At 41.2% G+C, this 18,668-nt stretch overlaps 1 protein-coding gene across 1 annotated transcript; it reads right to left on the bottom strand.

Moving 5' to 3' along the window:
- Window positions 1-6,980: 6,980 nt before the first annotated feature.
- LOC102714839 (probable L-type lectin-domain containing receptor kinase S.5) lies at window positions 6,981-9,629 on the bottom strand. The gene is made up of 2 exons (XM_040524939.1): window positions 8,279-9,629; window positions 6,981-8,168 (listed from the first exon to the last, which is right to left on the bottom strand). The coding sequence occupies exons 1-2, from the start codon at window positions 9,627-9,629 to the stop codon at window positions 7,267-7,269; spliced, it is 2,253 nt and encodes a 750-aa protein (XP_040380873.1). The 3' UTR covers window positions 6,981-7,266.
- Between the last annotated feature and the right edge of the window lie 9,039 nt (window positions 9,630-18,668).

Genomic DNA, 18,668 nt, shown 5'->3' with positions numbered 1-18,668 from the left:
AACTAATGAATTACTGAAGATAATGTCGGCTAGAACTCTAGCAATAAGATTACATGAGCACTTGATCCAATATGCTAATATGAACTCGGCTAACTAGACTGTTCAGACTAAACCAACTAAACCGAGGCAGAATCAAGTTAACTATGCTCATACCGACGGACCGAACAAAGAACTTGTAGAACCTTGATCGAGAACCTATTACTACTTCAAACCAAGAGCAGATCAAAAGTAATAACAAGGCTCAGATAAATCATCGAACAACTAAATAAGAGATAGAACTAAATCGAGGCAGTCCTATCTAGCCGATCGACGAGTTGACAAGCACAAACTACATTGCAAAGCTAACAAACCTCACGCCGAGAGCTCGCTCCTGTCAAAAAGGTTGGTGATGCACCGAATACGTTTTGGTCATATATGAGTGTTGCTTCTGTTACAGACCGTGGGGTGCTATATTTATACCCCAAGAAACTAGCTAACTAACCGGATAGGATCCGTATCTAATTCCTAACTTATTTTACACAAACTCTAGTTAGAGATATTACCTAAAACAAACTCTAATATTTACATATAAAGATTTGCACAGACTCTATCTTGTTTTCGAATCTATCTGCATGTTCCTCACGTCAACCGAACTCCTCTTTCAATCCAATTCAGACTCTATCGGCTAAATCTGAGTCGTTTTCCATTTTCAGTCTGATTGCCCTTCTTTCTTGTTTGATTCGGTCACTGTTCCCGATTAATTCTATAACAGTTATTCTGGCGTTAACACACATACACATAATAAACAAAATCACATCAAAATTCTCTGACGATGCTGAAAATGATGAACATGAGGTGGAAAGTGATGATGAACTCGAGGACGAGTGATTGCACGTTGGAGACGGTGGGAAGGGAGCGAGGCCGTCGAACATGAGCCGGAGCATGTCGTTGGTGAGGGTAGCGCCAACATATGCGCCAGCATGTATGCGAGCACCTGCCGCCCCACGAACCGCCCACAAGCAGCGGACACCAGCGTCACCGTCTGGTAGAAGTGCGCGCCGGAGATGTGATATGCTTCCTCCGTTTCCTAACGTAAGATGTTTGATTTTTTTATTATAATATTTAATTATTTTTTTTATTTAAAAAATATGAAAATATCATTTATTTTGCTTGTGACTTACTTTATCAAAAGAAATTTAAATACAACTTGTCATTTTTTTATTTGTATTGAATTTTTGAATAAGACAAATGATTAAATCGTTAAATAAAAAAGTCAAACAGAAGCGGAGGTAGTATATAGGATAAGAATTAGACCAAGAAGCCAACATTTACTGTAACAAACACAATTCATTTGCAAACACATAAGCGAGCATTGAAAAATACCTTTGCAAAACGAAGACTCAACACTAGTCACTGGAGCATAAGGAGAGTAGCATTCATGTATGAATAATTTACCACTGTCAAATAAAGAGCAAGGATACATTAGTATTTCTACATTTGAGATAGATTAATATATAGAAGGAGTGTGAAGACATACCAATAATAAAATTGTGCCTTGTCACTTGAGTTTGTACCCTATAAACCCTGCTCCAATAACTCCAAATATGCACATAACAAAAACTTGTTAATCAAATTCTCGTATCTACCTCTTTATGCTGGTGTCTTTTCCCTCTTTTTATATAAATATTCTTAAAGTTAAAAATTCAAAAAATTAAAAAAAATCTGGGAATTAGGTGTTACCACTATTAACTAATGGAATTATGTAGACGCATCAACTACTGTTTCTATTTTCTACGAACACAGAGAGGTAGATAATGCTGTTGTAGAGGAGATGGGATGGCATTCTACAGAGTATGCCAAATTGCAAATGATGGGGGACTCAAGTTTTGTATGAATGAAATAAAAACAAAAACAACGAGTAGCTATTGGTAGCCAAAGTGTGACTTCGATAGATTATAATAGCCAAATCTTAAACAAGTTAGCTTTAAATAAAATTATGACAGTCTTTGAAGAGCTATTTATTCAACCAAAGAGGCCCTTAGAGGCTTAAAGCTCAGGTTTACCGGCCTTGTATTTGGCCCGTTTCATGTAATTTGGCTTGTGCCTGTTTGTTCGCAAGATGTGTGCTTTGACCTCATGGGCCGACTTGTCCTTATGCAGCAGTGACATCACCTCACTTTTCTTTTTGTATCTGCTGATGAGCCAAAAGGCATTCATGCTGTGACTTTCATAAAAAAAATCACCACGAAATTCAAAGAACAAAAAAAGGACGCACATAACCCTAACACCGTACTCACACATCCTCTATGCACACCCTTGAAATAAGGTCTCATTCAGTTGAGAAAAATTTTTAGAGGAGAAGTCATATCGACGCGTACAATCATATATTTGAAATATTAAACTTATAATTACAAAATAAATTTTAGATTTCACCTGGAAATCACGAGACAAATCTTTTGGATTTAATTAATCCGTCATTAGCACATATTGTTTACTGTAGCACTTATGGCTAATCCTATACTAATTAGGCTCAAAAGATTCGTCTCACGATTCTCCCATAAGTATGTAATTAGTTTTATTGTTCTGGTATATTTAATGCATTATTTAGAGGTCCAAATATTTGATGTGATGTTTTTGAGAAAAAGATTTTGGTAACTCAATAGAGCATCTCCAAGAGATACCTAAAAGTTAGCCCCCCAATAACCTTGGATTGGGGTCATCCTACAAAAATTTGGTCCCTAAAACATGTTTCATCTCCAACAATTCTCCTAAAACTGAATCTTTTTACTGCATTTTTTACCATTTTTTTTCCAGTAAATGCAATTTTGTTTCTTGGAGAAATCTAATGTATGTTGATTGCTATTTTGTACGGTGAAATCTAATGGCAAAATAACAGTGCACAATCATGCAAAAGACTTCTCCGGTCTTCAGCTGAATTAACAGATCCGGGATTAGTAAAAAAACAAAAGAGAAAAAGTCTAAGCCGACCAGCAACTAGCAGATGCAGATCAATCCAAACAATCTATTTCTACCAATATTTACCCTTCCTTTCACCACTGTTGACACTGCAGCTAGTCAACCAAAACAACTATTCCAAACACATTAAAATGCAGTAGAGCGGGCAAATATATGAATGCAATGCGCGCATGAAGGCGTGCAGATGCACACGGTGATGATGAGAATTAAGCCAGCAGCAGCAAGCCAGCAACAGCCGCCGGTGTGGAGGACTGGAGGGTGTTTGGGAACCCTACCGGTAGGCCAAAATTTAGCTCAAAAATCACTAGTGTTTGGGGATACTAAAAGATTGGAAACTTTTTTAGATATCTGTTGAAGTACATTTTTAATTTTTAGTGCTAATATTTAATTTTTGGGAGTCATATTAGCCTATTATTGAAGATGCTCTAATGGTACAGGCATCACGCATAATGCCATATCCCCAGAGAATGGCGACACATGGCTTTACCCACCCTGTTTCATCGTTATTAATCTTTGAATCGCACGAAACGAAAAGGCCGAAATTGCCACAGTAGATTACGGCCCACCATAGCTTTGAATTTGAGCCCAATGCACCTCGTCTGTCTTGTCCAGTTGTCCCACGCGCGACGAATGGCGATGCACCCCGAATAAGAGCGACAAATTTGCAGCAAATTCCATTTCAATCGCCGTTGTGTTTCGGACTTGCCAGATCTCCCAAGCAAGAACGGCAAAGCATTGAAGAAAGGGTGAGGTTCGTAATACCCATACTGTAGCATTTGTCTAACTTATCCACGTCGTGTAAAAATACCCCGATGAAAAAAAAACAAATGGCCTACTTGCAACTGAAAAATAATTTGTGAAAATAACTTTTGTATATATATTCTTAGTGATCTAAAAGTTAAAGTTGGAAAATAAAATTTAGTGAAAAATTTAAATCAACTACTGCTTATGTTTATAAGCCAAATTTTAAATTTTTAACCTTAACTTTACATTTGATTTGGGGCTTTTTCACTGAAGTTTATTTTTCAGCATTGTCTTTTAAATCATTATAATACTATATAATATATCGTTTTGTTTTTTATAAAAAAGTCAAACAATCATCCCAAAAGGTACTAAGTATATACCCTACACGTTGTCCCGGGACATTTGCATGTATAATGTCATTAAAAGACGATGCATTCATGTATGGATAAAAGAAAAGAATAAAAAAACATGGAAATAAAGTTTGACAAAGGCATTTATTATAGGATTATGAAAATAAAATATCGTTAGCATTGCTTACAGCCAGTACTTGGATAAACAATCCTCTTTCCATCGGTATGCAATTCCTTTGAAAAAAACTGCTCAGAAGCTTGACATATATTTTACTTGCTATATAAAATAGGTTCACTAATTGTCACCTTTTATATATGTAGCAGCAGTTCACCAAAAGAATTGGCAACAGACCATTTTCTTCCCTTTCGATTTTCTTCAAGAAAAATGGAGCAGGGCGACTAAGCTATGTAACTAGGTCTGCCACCTGGGAGGATTTTGAATAACCCATTTTCATACCTAATTTACACATACTATTTTTTGAAGAGATTTCGGTATGTTTTTCACCATATTTCTTATAAGAATCAGAATATTAGTGACCATGCATGTTTAGATTTAGCTATTAGATCCTAGGATTAACAGATTCACAACGAAAACATAAAATTCTTTTCCATCCAAAATGACTCGTCTTGTGCTAAAGCTGACACTACAACTAGCCTTGGGTAAGTCAACTAATCGAGTCAAAAGGGGATTATATTATGGGTTGAAACGTACATGCTGCAGAACGAATCAAATTAAGATGCTCCCAAGAAGGGATGATTTGAGACACTAGTACTCAGATTAATGTACTGTCATGTTTCCTTGTGCATGCACTCACTAAACAAGGGCGTCCTTTTAGCCCAACAATTCAATATATACGTGAATCAATGAGTAGTTAATCTGATTTTTTCAGAGGATATGTTGACTGCCAAGTCGTACGTACGTATAGTAAGAGTACCAACCAGTAATGCACATCCATGGCGATCGATTGGCAAAATGGGCGATATCTATCTCGTTGTGACGTACCGGCCATCCGATTAGTTTGTTAATTTATTTTATTTCTGTCATCAGCATTGAGCACTGACAGATTAGCTAGTGAATCAATTAAAATTCAATCTGCATATATCATATGCAGCTGGAGCCTTTCGTTGACAACTACTCCGTATCATGCAGACGACTGCTGCACAAGGCAACAATCTTGGATCGGACTGTGGACTTGATTGCTCGAGAAAAAGCGTGCGTCCACACCTTGTTGTCATTGCATGGTTCAATGTGCCTTCATTAACTTGCGTCTCTGCTTCCTATCCGGCCAGTTGCAAACTAATCAACCTTCACGAATGGTACTCTGTCAAGTCCATATATTTTCAACAGATAGTTTTAAGGAAATTCCAGAAATTTGGACAGTATATCGATGATTGTGTCACATATATGCATGCTCGTGTACAAATATAGGTTGTTGGCACCAAAAAAACACCAGCGCACACTTGAGCACGTTATGTACTGTAGCCCACAACAATACCGGTGCCAATGTGCAAGATATGACAAACCTCATCTGTCTAGAATAATATCTTCAGAAATACCGCATACCGTATTACTAACCGATCGACGTATGTCCCTAAAGATAAAAGTGCATAAGGTAGAATAGGAAAACCATACCTTGCTAAGGAAAGGCTAAGTAGACTGATCTTGGTGTGGCTCTGCTTATCCTGTCGTGTTGCTTAAAAACTTCTTCGAGTTTTACTTGGAGAAGGGTTACTTGTTAGTATAACTATATCACATCCTAAGAGGAAAAAGCACTCAATCTTAAGACAAACATAATTCATATCAAGGTAAGATTTAAGCAGCCGCCTCATCGCTAGCCGTTCACTTCGCTCCTGCCGCCTATGTTATTGCCTTGTAGTTGGATATGCTAGAATAGTATATTGCTCCTATTTTGTACTTTGTGTGGTACTTGCCTAAGACATATAAATAGAAGTAGGGCTGCTACCTATCATTCAAGCATTGAACATGTATAAAAATCCCTATATATTTCTTCTTGTTGAATTCTAGCGAATACCTTGGCATAAGTCAAACCCTGCATCAAAATATAGTAGTTGGGTATTAGAGTACCAGTCAACAACCTGTGGAGATGTGCTACTACGAGGGTAGAAGTCAGACAACACAATCTCATCAAATTGATATTGCAGTGTCCCAACAATGCTTAGCTTCCAACAACCATGCCCATGCTACCATACCAATATAATGGCAACACCGGCTCCAGCCAATAGAGTAGGCTATTACACATTCACCAGGGGGTCCAAATCTATAAAAATCCTTGTTTCCTTCTTGTCAATATGATCTCGCATATACTTGTCATCGGCCAAACACTATATTCTTAACCCTAAGGTTACCGCCACTAAGGCTAAGGTGGTGTTTGGAAAAGGCTAAAATTTTTTAGTCCCTGTCATATCGTATGTTTGGACATTAATTTGGAGTATTAAACGTGGACTAATTACAAAACTCATTCCATAACCTTGGACTAATTTGCGAGACGAATCTATTGAGCCTAATTAATCCATAATTAGTCTATGTGATGCTACAGTAAATATTTGCTAATTATGGATTAATTAGGCTTAAAAAATTCGTCTCGTGGATTAGCTCTCATTTATGAAATTAGTTTTTTTTTTATTATTTTATATTTAATACTTCAAATTAATGTCCAAACATCCGATGTGACATACACTAAAAAATTTTAGCCCCATCTAAACACCCCCTAAGAATTGCTACTACTACCTTTATGGCCGGTGGGCCCAAGGTAACTGTGGTTTCCTAAGAATCCCCCGCTAAGACCTGCAGCGAAGAAGAAAGAAGGAAAATATGGGGGCATTTTTGGTCACTTCAAGTGAGATAAAAGAGCAAAATCATTTCAAATTACAAGAAATAGTGAAAAAGGCATTATAGCATACATGTCCTAAGCAAAGAGAGTGGAATTTTATCGAATCTCATATGGACGATGACATTACAGCGAAACCAACCTTTCTACGATGGCATGTATAGCTACAAATTAAATAGAGCAATTTTGAGGACAACACCTTATTTCTCAGACTGTACAGGAACATATGCGCGTGCACGTCTCCAACAAATAGCGGCAGCCGACCGCCGCCGCCGCCGCCGCCGTCCACGCTTTCACCGCCGTACAAAACCAACCGGATCTCCATATCGTCCGGCTAGTAAACGTGCCATCACTTCGTCACGCTCAGATCAACTGATGGACACGTACTTCGTCTCGTCAGCCATGGCGTCACAATTGCTCGTCACCTGCGTACGTGTGCATCCGTGGGAGGAGTACGACGACGCATGGTACGTCGAGATGGTCAACTCCGTGCTGGCCGTCCTGGCCGAGCGCCTCGACGACGTCTCGCCGCCGTCGTCGCAGTCCGTCCCGGACAGCGCTGGCCACATGAACGCCGGCTTGGATGGCGGCACGGCCGGCGCGGCCACGGCGCGCGCAAGGACCTGCACGACGGCCTTCGCGTCGGGCCGCGCCCCGGGGTCCGGGTGGCCGCACGCGAGGCCCAGCAGGAGGAGCCGCTCGGCGTCGTCCTCGTCGAACGCGCCGGCGAGCTTCCGGTCGACGGCGTCGAGGATGCGGCCGGCGCCGTGGAGCCTCCACACCCACTCCAGCAGCCCGCTGCACCCGCCGATGGCACCGTCGCCGGCGGCGGTGCCGAACGAGACGCGGCGGCCGCAGGCGACCTCGAGGAGCACGGCGCCGAGGCCGAACACGTCGGACTCCCGCGTGGCGCGGCCGGTGTGGAAGCACTCCGGCGCGATGTACCCCATCGTCCCCGGCACGCCCATGATCTCGGTGTAGGAGGTCTTGTCGGAGTCGAGCGCGCGGGCGAGGCCGAAGTCGCCGAGGCGAGAGCCGAAGGCGGAGTCGAGCATGATGTTCGACGGCTTGATGTCGCGGTGGATGACGCGCTGGTCGTACTCGTGGTGGAGGTAGTTCAGCGCCGCCGCCACGCCGGTGACGATTTTGTACCTCTGCTCCCAGCTCAGCACCGGCGCCGCCGCCCCGCCGCCGAAGAGGTGCTTGTCCAGGCTGCCGTTCGGCATGTAGTCGTACACCAGCAGCAGCACGCCGTCCTGATGGCACCACCCTGTAGTTTGTTCGACACGATCGCCATGAACACCCAGCTAAAACTAAAGCTTATCTTCTCTCACTCCGGTCCGGCGAGGATGCAGGATAGCAGAGGATTCTGTCACTCACCGCGAAGCCGGACGAGGTTGCGGTGGCGCAGCCGGTTGATGATGCTGAGCTCGGCGAGGAAGTCCTCCTGGCCCTTGGTGTTCGCCGCCGAGAACTGCTTGACGGCCACATCCACGCTCTCGCCGTCGCTGTCGCCGGCAACCGTCGCCCTGTACACCACGCCGTAGCCGCCCTGCCCGAGCTTGTTCTTCGCGGCGAAGTCCTCCGTCCCCTTCCTCAGCTCCGTGTAGTCGAACTCCTTGGGCGTCCCGGCGAGGCTCATCAGGTTGAGGCTGCTCTTTCTGAACTTGAACGCCGACGACGACGACTCCGGATCGTCGCCGACCCTGCGCCTCCCCTTCTTGATGTACAGGCAGGCCAGCAGAATGCCGGCGGCCAGCGCCGAGACGCCGCACGGCACGCCGATGATCAGCCCCAGCTTCCATGGCGGCTGGCCCCCGGAGCTGGTGCCGTCGTCGAGCACTTCCACCGTCATGTTCCACATATGCAGGCAGTTGAGCTGGAACTGTGTCCCCGTCGAGGCGGAGAAGCCGAAGTAGGCCTTCTCGGCGACGACGGTGGAGAGGTCCAGCGGCGCGTCGAGCACCGGCGACGGCGGCTTGGGGCTGGGCACGCCGTCATCGGACCTGGCCATGTACATCCACAGGTGGCGAGACGTGCCGTCGTAGTCGACCCAGACGAAGAAGTTGCTGGCGTTGGCGGCGCCGAGCTTGATGCCGAACGGCGCGAGCGGTACGGCTCTCAAGGACCGGACGCCGTTCACGTCGAGGCCGACGTGGTTGTCGTCGAGGTCGTACGGCTGCTTCACCGTGTCGAGCTCCAAGGCCACGAACCGGTTCGCGGGGTCGCCGTCGGTGGACGCGTTCGTGAGGCCAAGGAAGCCGCCGTAGCTGCCCGGAGGCGGCGGGTCGATGACGGACGCCACGACGAGGGCGATGCCCTCGCCGGGGACGCTGTTGTTCGTCCGAAATATGTTCACCCTGAACACCATGCTGAACGACGCGACGTAGGTGCCGTTCCCGCCAGCCGGAGACGACGGCGACCAGAGCGTGAAGGGGGAGGAGAAGAAGACGCGGCCGGTCTGGTTGACGAGGTAGCCGTCGGCGCTGTTGCTGCTGTCCGGCGTGATCTGCAGGGCGCCCTGGCTGATGCTGGCGTTGTTGAGCACCGTCAGGTTGGCCTGGAGGTGGAGCAGCGCGTTGGCGAAGCTGGGGAACGAGTAGGTGACGAAGCGCTTGCCGTCGCCGCGGACGGCGGTGGAGGTGGTGGTCTGGGCGACGGCACGGTGGAGGCAACAGGAGGAGGTGGTGATTGATACGACGAAGAGGAGGAGGGTTTGATGGGTTTGCATGGCTAGCGATGCGAGGAGAGCTGTGGGTTGGACTGGAAAGTGGAAAGGCACAGCTGCTTCCTGCCCTTTTGTATGTGTGATGGTTGACTTGTAGTAGCCCTCTCAGTCCTCCGTAGAACCAAATAAGTTAAGGTAGGAATTATTTATACGTGAAGTCTTTTTCTTAATTTGGTGTTGATATTTATAAATTATGACAATTGCATATCTCGTTCTACTTTAAAGTTTAACTACAGATTTGGTCTTTCTTTTTCAGCTTTATAAATTTGACACTCTTTTTTAAACACGAAGCAGCCGTCTGATTACCGTTTAGGGTTTAGGATTAATGAAATAAAAATAATAAATTTTAATTATGAATGTAGTATACTGCCCTCACAAATTCCATCCCCCTCTCTCAACTCACTCTGTCTCAACGAAATAGAGGAAGAACCGGCCGAGCTGTGAGCGGCGGCAGGCTGTGGGGGAGGAGGCCGCGCCATCCGCCTTCAGTGGTCGTCGTGCCTACGCCGTGCGCCGCCACCACGGGACGCCGCCCCGGCCCGCGCCGTCCGCCACAGGACGCTGCCCTGTTGGTGGCCGTCGTGCCCGCGCCATCCACTGCCGCCACCATGGGACGCCGCTCGACGCTGCCCCGGCCGCGGCGCGCCGCTCGCCGTCGCCGTCGCCGCGGGACGCCGTTCGTCCCCACGCCGCTCGGCGCAGTTGGTTGATGTCCACCCCAGCCGCTGCTCCCATTTTTTTTCTTTACCCTATCTTTTCCGGTGATTTTGCAAAAAATAATTTTATATAGGATACAAGATACTACATTTATTTATCATCAATTGGTCATTTAGAAAATATATAGGTATGTATATGCAATCAACTAAATAAAGTCTCTTCTTTGTCTTATCTCTCATATGAGAAACCAAACATTAATTTGTCTCAAATGTTAAACTTGGGTTGGTGCTGATGCATGTATGCTGGCATGTTCCTACTCTACCGAGATTTAATCAAACTTCAGTCAAATATCAATATAATTTATCTCAAATATTAAACATAAATCAAATATTGCAATTAAATTATTTGTTATAAGGGGCAATGTGCAAAGTTGAGTCAAATATGCAATAACTATTTACAAATAGGGTCAAATATGCTAGGGTCGAAACACTCATTCATGTCTTATTTAACACCGTTATGCTCAACCGACTAGGGTTAGCCGACCACTTCAATTTCAATTTTAAAAACTAGAGTCAAAACTGCAAAGTGAAAAATGCGTCCAATGTGTAGTTAACTTTCAAAATAGGGTTAGTTATACAATAGCTGTAACAACCCTATTTTTTTATTCATTTAATTGCCACATTGTGGTTTGGTTTTTCATGTTAGAAGTCCAACTCGTATGCATATCATCACAATAGAAAAACACAATAAGACAAATAAAATTATTTATTTCATTTACATATGCATATTACATTCTTCTTTCATATTTCAAGTATACATCAGTGCCTGTCATTGTGAATAGTACAATAGTTAAAAAAATGTGGTGTTTACTGTAACACCAAATTAATTTAGGAGGTTACAGAATTTATCTTTTAGACACCATAGAAATATTGTGAGTTATTCATGCCATATATTTTGCAACCAGACCATATAGGGGCACAAAATTAGTAGCATGAACTATCTCTACAAATTTCCATGAATATTCAATTTCTAGAAAACCCTGAGTTTTTGGGCAATCACAAATCAGTTAGAGTTACCTCCTGAATTTTGAAAATATTAGGGGTTGGAATGAAAAAGGTATCAAATATCTACATTTTACCAAAATTTCCATTTTTCTAGAAATCAGTAAAATTCTCAAAATTTTCCACCGAGCAAGCAAATGTGAGGTGTCAAACTCTAGTTCTACCAGCAAGTTCTTTGCTGGTGAGTCACCTAGAAAAACACTGTACATAGTAACAAAATCTCTCAAATTCACAATAACGAGTCTCACTAGTGAGCCATTCCAAATCAATTCACACAGCACAGCCGTAGAACTCAGTATAACCAAAGGAGAGTTAGAGAGAGAAAAATCTGAGCAAGAAGAGGGCAAGACCAGCAAGCTCAAGTGGAGCAGGGGCTCGAGCTCCAGGAGGAGCAGGTACCCCAGCTCAAGGAGGAGAAGATTGTTGTAGCAAAATCATTTTGATCCAGAGAGTGGCAGTAGAAGCACAGGAGAAGGAGTTATACCACACATCCTTCACTATCAGAATAGAAGCAACAAAAAGGTAACCAAAATTTTAAAAACAAAGGAGAGGGGTACTGCATACTAATCAGTAGCTTAGTATTTTTAGATGGATAAAAATTTACATCAATCTGGAGTTTAGGTTGATAGAAAAGTATTGCATATTTTTATAACTGGACAATCATGGTTGGTCTGTGTTCTGTTATAGTTCTGTTAGAAATAAATATTTGTTCATCAAATAATTAGTGAGAAATAGAGCATGCATAAGAACCTGACATAGTTAGAGTGTTCATTTCATTTTATTAGTTATGTATATCAACCCTACAAGTATTTTGGGATAATTATCATTTCTGGATTATAATTACCTTTAGAAGTTAGAGTTAGCCATCATTTTAGAACACTGTGTTAGAGGGAAATTATTCTAAACCTAGAAACCACTCTGAACCAATGAATCATAGCTATAGGAACTAAAATGTCATATTGTAGTAGTATATACATCCCAGCTATATAATCACATTGAAGAATTTTATAGGAGAAGACAAATATGTGTACTGTATAGTATACAGGAGAAAAGGGGAAAAAGGGATTCTAGAGTTAGTGAAATTACTTGTGAATGTTGGGGTCACTGGAGTTGCCAGAACTACAACTGGCCTTCTCCACGGCGGCCACCATCAGACCTGGGTGCCGACGGCCATGGGAGCTGCATGCATCCAGATCCAGGTGAGAGAGAAATAGAGAGAGAAAGGTAGAGAGTAGTAGAGAGTGAGGGGCTTGGCAGAGGATAAGCTTGGGGGCTTCGATTAGAGCAGCAAAGGAGTCACTAGAGGTAGAGCATAGCAGTCAACAGCAGTGAAGGAATGGAATTGCAATGGCAGCAGCAAGGTGAGAGTGTATGTATGTGCGTGTGAGAGAGAGAGCACGCAGGAGGAAGAAGATAATAAGAGGAGAACGATGCAATAGGTGAGGGAGTACAGTGAGCCTTCACCATTGGTTTAGTAGTGCTTTTGCTTAAAGAAATTGATTCCAGAAATTAGTGTGATAAAACTTGTGTAGTTGTATTGATTCAGTTTTTCCAAACTATTTATTGTAAATTTATATACTGTACTATTCAATTATTTAAATTCTTAATTTCATCATATTGTTGATTAAATAAAGTCTATTTTTAAGTATTATTCAATAAATCACTTACGCATCATGATTTAAATAACATGAAGTATACATTTTAAATTAACATATGAACCAAGGTTAAATTAAATAAAATGTATTGATCTTAATATCCATAAGACACTATGCATATACATTGCATGCGTATATATCATATGTTCGGAATACGTCTTTATTCAGTCTTTTGTATTATCTTTTAGAAGTTCGAGTTCCCGAGGAGTCAATCATTTCGACTGAATCCGGAGGCACACTTGGTGTTTTCTATCCAGGCAAGTCCATCTCTTGATCATATTGCTTAGTTATTTCAAGTAGTTGTAACCTATATAACCCTCACCATTGCATAGAAAACTAGAAGTTTACTTTTAAATGTTAATTATGTGCATGGATATATATGTGGATCAGTTCCTTGATGATCTTATTTGTTGGCAACTAGTACTTGTGTGTTGTGGAGTATATCATAAGGTTAACTAACAACTGCCATCTGGTATGCAAGCGCCGTAGTGATCGTGTCGACCACATGACCTGGAATGGGACGGGCTGGCTTAATAATACTTTCTTAATGGCTTTATCCTGTGGGCTAAGGACTTCCGTGAACCCCGTGAGCATAGGCTAGCGATGAGGATTGCTGTTGTTGCAGGATCCGACTAGATGATGTGGATTGCCGTTGTTGCGGGATCTGATGATTGATCTGCTGTTGTTGTGGGGATCACCCATAGAGATAACTGACAGATGGGATTGATGAAAAGCTTGTGATCTTAACCTTGCCGGCACACAACGTGCAGTGTGTTTAAAGCGCCGATGGGCGTGGGCATTAAAAGGTTTAAGACGTCTGTGGGTACAGCGACACACCTCTGCAGAGTGTATTGAATTGTGATATGTCACTTCCTATTTCATGTAGAAACTGCGAACGCGGTAGGAAAGGAACCTATCAGATGTTCTACCCTGTGGTACCTCATGTGCAGTAGATTTTTAAATTAAAATTGGAGATTTTGAAAGAAAGAATTGCCAAAATTATTAGGAATTCCTTGAAGGATCTTGGATCCTATATCATTGCATTCGAACACTGCATGGCTATTGATGGTCTTGTTGAGTACCTTTTATACTCATCCCCTATGTTAATTTCTTGATATAGATGTTGAACCACTAGAAATAAATGAAGAAGACTATACAGAAGGAGCGGAAGAAAAACAGGCGATGGATGAGAACCCTGAAGGTCTCTATGGTGACGTCGAGGTCGACGAGCAGTAGTGTGCGATGCGTTGTCATAGTAGGAGTAGTAACAGTAAAATGTTAGTATTTCTAATACCGTTAGTTGTACTAGTAGTTGGAGTGCTTCTGTTGTTTATATTTCTAGTTTCTGGCTTGTATCTTTTGTTGTCGTTGCTCGAGTTCTGTCTTGAGCTAAGTTTTTAGGGTGTTGTAATAGTCGGAACCATTATCATGTTTCTGCTATGCTACTTTGTTGGATATATTTCTTGATAAATGGAGTTTATCGAGTAATGTGTCATAGACCGGTATTCTATCTCGGAAGTGGAATACGTGGTTCGCTTCAATAGCCCCTTATAAATTATATTTCTACATTGATTCTTCAATCAATACTAATCAGCTTTGAAAAAAATCATCAGAATTTCATATTTTTCTCTAAATTGTATTTGTACACGAATTGTTTATTTTTATTTCAAATTTTTATTTTTCTCTAAATTCCGAATTCCCGGTAGTGACCGACAGGCCGGTGGCCTGCGCCCTTGGAGTAACCAGTAAAAACCCCAAACAACCAAATCTGGTGGATGCCGTGATGTCCCGACTTCGGCCCTCCAAGATCCCTCAGTAAAATGAGAAAGGTAGCAAAATATTTTGTTTTTCATAAGGACAGGTCCATCCAACATTTCTTTTCCGTGCTAACTTTATTTACATGATGGGTGGCTCATATGCCTTTTAGTTCACCTAGCTAGAAGTGTCCCCAAGATATTCAGAAGTTGGCTTCTAAGACTAGCATACATGGTACAGTACTTAAATACAAATTTGTTTGCAACAAGCCAACATTGTGGCACTGCCAACTGCAGGTGACTAATTCTTTTACAAAATAGTAAGTGAAAATGTTCATGTAAAATTAATTAGTTTCTACGATTGTAAATTTTCTTGTTTTGATAATTAACTCTTGCAGTAGCTAGCTAGTATATATAGAAATATAATTTGATGCAAATGCAATGAGCAATATCTGAATTGAGTGGTATGTTGAACCCTGTACTTTGAAGCCCATGCAGGTGTGAGCTATCATCAAACAACTTCAACCTGTGATTCATCAAAGCTGCAACCACCACCCGAGGGGCCTTTGTCAATGGACTCCCTCCCAATTCTACAATGGCAGCGGTTTATTCAATTTCATAGTATTATTCATTCACGCACGAATTGAGATTGGGAATATCTATCAATTACGCTACACACAATACAAACTACTATATACTTAATGCAAGTCACGGTGTACTCTGCATGGGCGCTGGGTAGTGAGGAGACGGTTAGGGCAGAGATGTGAGAGTAGGTGACCAGGGGGCAGCAGTACGGGAGGCTAGGCAATGGCGCCCTGGCCCTGGGGAAGATGGGAGAGAGAGACTGCCTTCTCATCCCGTAACCCACACGGGTTTTTGCCGTAGTATGTAGTATTGGCCTATTGGGCCATTTTGGGACAGCGGGGGCTGTCTCCGTGCCAAATTCAGGGGTAGTCACGTGTCCACCTAAACTACTCACTAACTATACCAATGATAACTATACCAATGAGGGTAGTTAAGCTGTAAACAGTACATGTAACACTTTTTTATCACTATGATAAAGATTCCAGCAGTCTCCATCTTCCTCGCCTTAATTTGGTGCATGATCATGACTTTGATCTGTAGTTACACGGCAACTTTCAATTTCTAGAGTTATAAATGGTAACCAGATTTGTGTGGCGAGCAGGAGAAAAAAATATATATATATAGCATCAAGATTTATGCAGCTAGAAAACAAATCTCCCAACATGTGTTTTCGATTACATACGTATAAGTTATATGTAAAGCCCTACTATTTCGCTTATGTTGGTGCTTGTAGGTCAAAATTTTAATTTTAAAACAAAATCTTAGAAGTGGATTTTGTGGTTTTTCTTATGGTATATAGTTTATTTATAGCATTTTCTCATGAATCACTACAAACTCGTATATAAAAGTTTTACAAACATTTTTTGCTCATAAGTATAAGTTTCAATTTAATTACACTACTTACAGTTACTGGAGCACTTAGTCTCCTAAAATTGTTTTTAGATTTATTTTATACCACAAACTATTGAAACAATTGACTTCACTCTCTAACGCTACTTCTTGTTTCTCTTTATAAGTTAGACTTGCACTGAAATTTTTTAGATAAATCATGGACAACACATTATGTCTCAATGCTTTTCTAATTTTTTTTGTCACTTAACATAGGTTGGAAGCACATAAGATTAGTTTAAATACGTATAGCTCGTTTTTCTTGTCTCTTCCCTCTCATCTCCTCCAATATAAGATAAATGTGATGTGGCAACTTGTATGTTTTATATCACTTTTATACATAACATAACGTTCATACATTAGTGCAGAATTCCTAATTGTTATCGCTTGCATCCAGACTATCTATGCGCCACCAATGACCCTTGGACAATAACCAAAGCCCAACAATTTGGTGGCGTGAGGTTATTAGAGGGTTTTGTACTAGTGGTCTCGGCGACGGTTTTTTGTTTAATATACGACGGTCACTTGAACAACAACCAAAGGCCAACAATTGCTGTTGTAAGGCTGTATTCAATTTGCAAAAATATCTCATCGATGCGTATGGTCACACATTTGAAGTATTAAATATAGCCTAACTACAAAACAAATTTTAGATTCTGTCTGGAAACCACGAGACGAATCTTTTAAGTCCAATTAATCCTTCATTAGCATATATTGGTTACTGTAGCACTTATGGCTAATCACATACTAATTAGGCTCAAAAGATTTTTCTCACGATTTCCCCCATAACTGTGTAATTAGTTTTAATATTCACGTATATTTAATCTCTTATTTAGGTGTCCAAAGATTCGATGTGATGTTTTTGGAAAAAGTTTTTTTTTAACTAAACAGGTCTAACTAAACATTGATTTATTTTCTTGTAATGTGTAGTTTTTTAATTAAAAATTGTTTCCATAGCATCATTCCTTCTAAAAACTACTGATCCTATGGCACTGCACGGTACACATAGCTCTCCGTTTGGAAGTCATACACAAGCAACAAACTATCAGTCAATGTTCACGTGCGTGGTCGCGTCATAGACGATTTCAGAGCTTAGTATATGCCCTTTGAACTCTGAAGTCTTCATGGAAATAGCGCAAGGACAATTAATAAGATCCAAATCTTTAACCTAAAATGCCATGTCAGCACGATTACAACAGAAAAGGCAATTAACCTTTATTTGATAATTAAGGAATAAGTTATCCGATCCAAGGATATTAATTGGTCACTATCAATAGTTGATTTATAAATTCTCCGTACTTAATTTGTCTGCGTCATGTCACACACAAAGCTGCTACTTGTCTGTTTTCTTTAGTGGTCGAAACAATATGTACAGGCATATCGCTTGGAAAAACCTTGATGTTGAAACCTGGATCAAGTACAAAGGGGATGGTTATTGGTATATTTGTAAATAAAATATAATTTATGGATAAAAAAATTGTATACTCATTTTCAGTGATGTAAAAGTCAATGCCGAAAAATAAAATTCGGTAAAAAAACCCCTCAAAATCAACTTTTAATTTAATGTTAAAAATTAAATTTTAACTTATAAATATAAGCACGAGCGAAAAGATAGGAGTGAGAATGGTAAGGGATGGAGACAGTAACAACGTCAAGAGACCGATACCGGCCGGGAAGAAAAAAAGCTTGCTGGAAATAACATTTTTATGTAGTTATTGGTTACTTACACTGCATGATGGGAGATGAACCAATTTTTGTTGGAATTGAAACGATCTTCATATTGCTTATGGATTAGAACTTCTGATCCCTATGTTGAATCACTTTAAGATGATAAAACTAGTGACTGCACCATCAACACAGAGATGAATTAAGGCTGCGTTCGCAAGTGACAAACCACCGCAACGATCCATCGTTTTACGTGTGCATGTTTCCCAAATTGCTATATGGGGTATTTTTTTCAAAAAAAAGTTTATACGAAAGCTATTTAAAAAATTAAATTAATCAATTTTTCAAGTTTGCAAAAGTTAATACTCAATTAATCATATACTAATGGTTTTCCTCGTTTTACATGCTTTGATCTGACTAATGGCCAGTATCACTTGCGAACGCAGCCTAAGGATACGAAAAAGATGGAAATTATATAATACCACAACTTGAGGAGCACATTCCACAACTACTTATAAGCCAAAATTTAAAATTTTAGAACTTAATTTTAGACTTGATTTTATGATTTTTTATTATGGTTTGTTTTACAATTTTGCTTTCGAATCGCAATGACACGTATATAAAACTTTTACCTGTAAATTGTTTTTCGTTTGCAAAAATGCGTTTTTGCTTTAGCGAAACATGGGAGCCATAGACCAACTTTTGTCATGCCAGTGTTGTGCTTTATGTCTAAGGATAAAAGGCAATTGGCGGATCTAGAAAAAATGTTAGGAGGGG

The sequence above is a fragment of the Oryza brachyantha genome, chromosome 6, assembly GCF_000231095.2.
Source record: "Oryza brachyantha chromosome 6, ObraRS2, whole genome shotgun sequence".
Lineage (NCBI taxonomy): Eukaryota > Viridiplantae > Streptophyta > Magnoliopsida > Poales > Poaceae > Oryza > Oryza brachyantha.
Note: the sequence above shows the minus strand (reverse complement) of the source record. Positions and strands in the feature narration are given on the sequence as shown.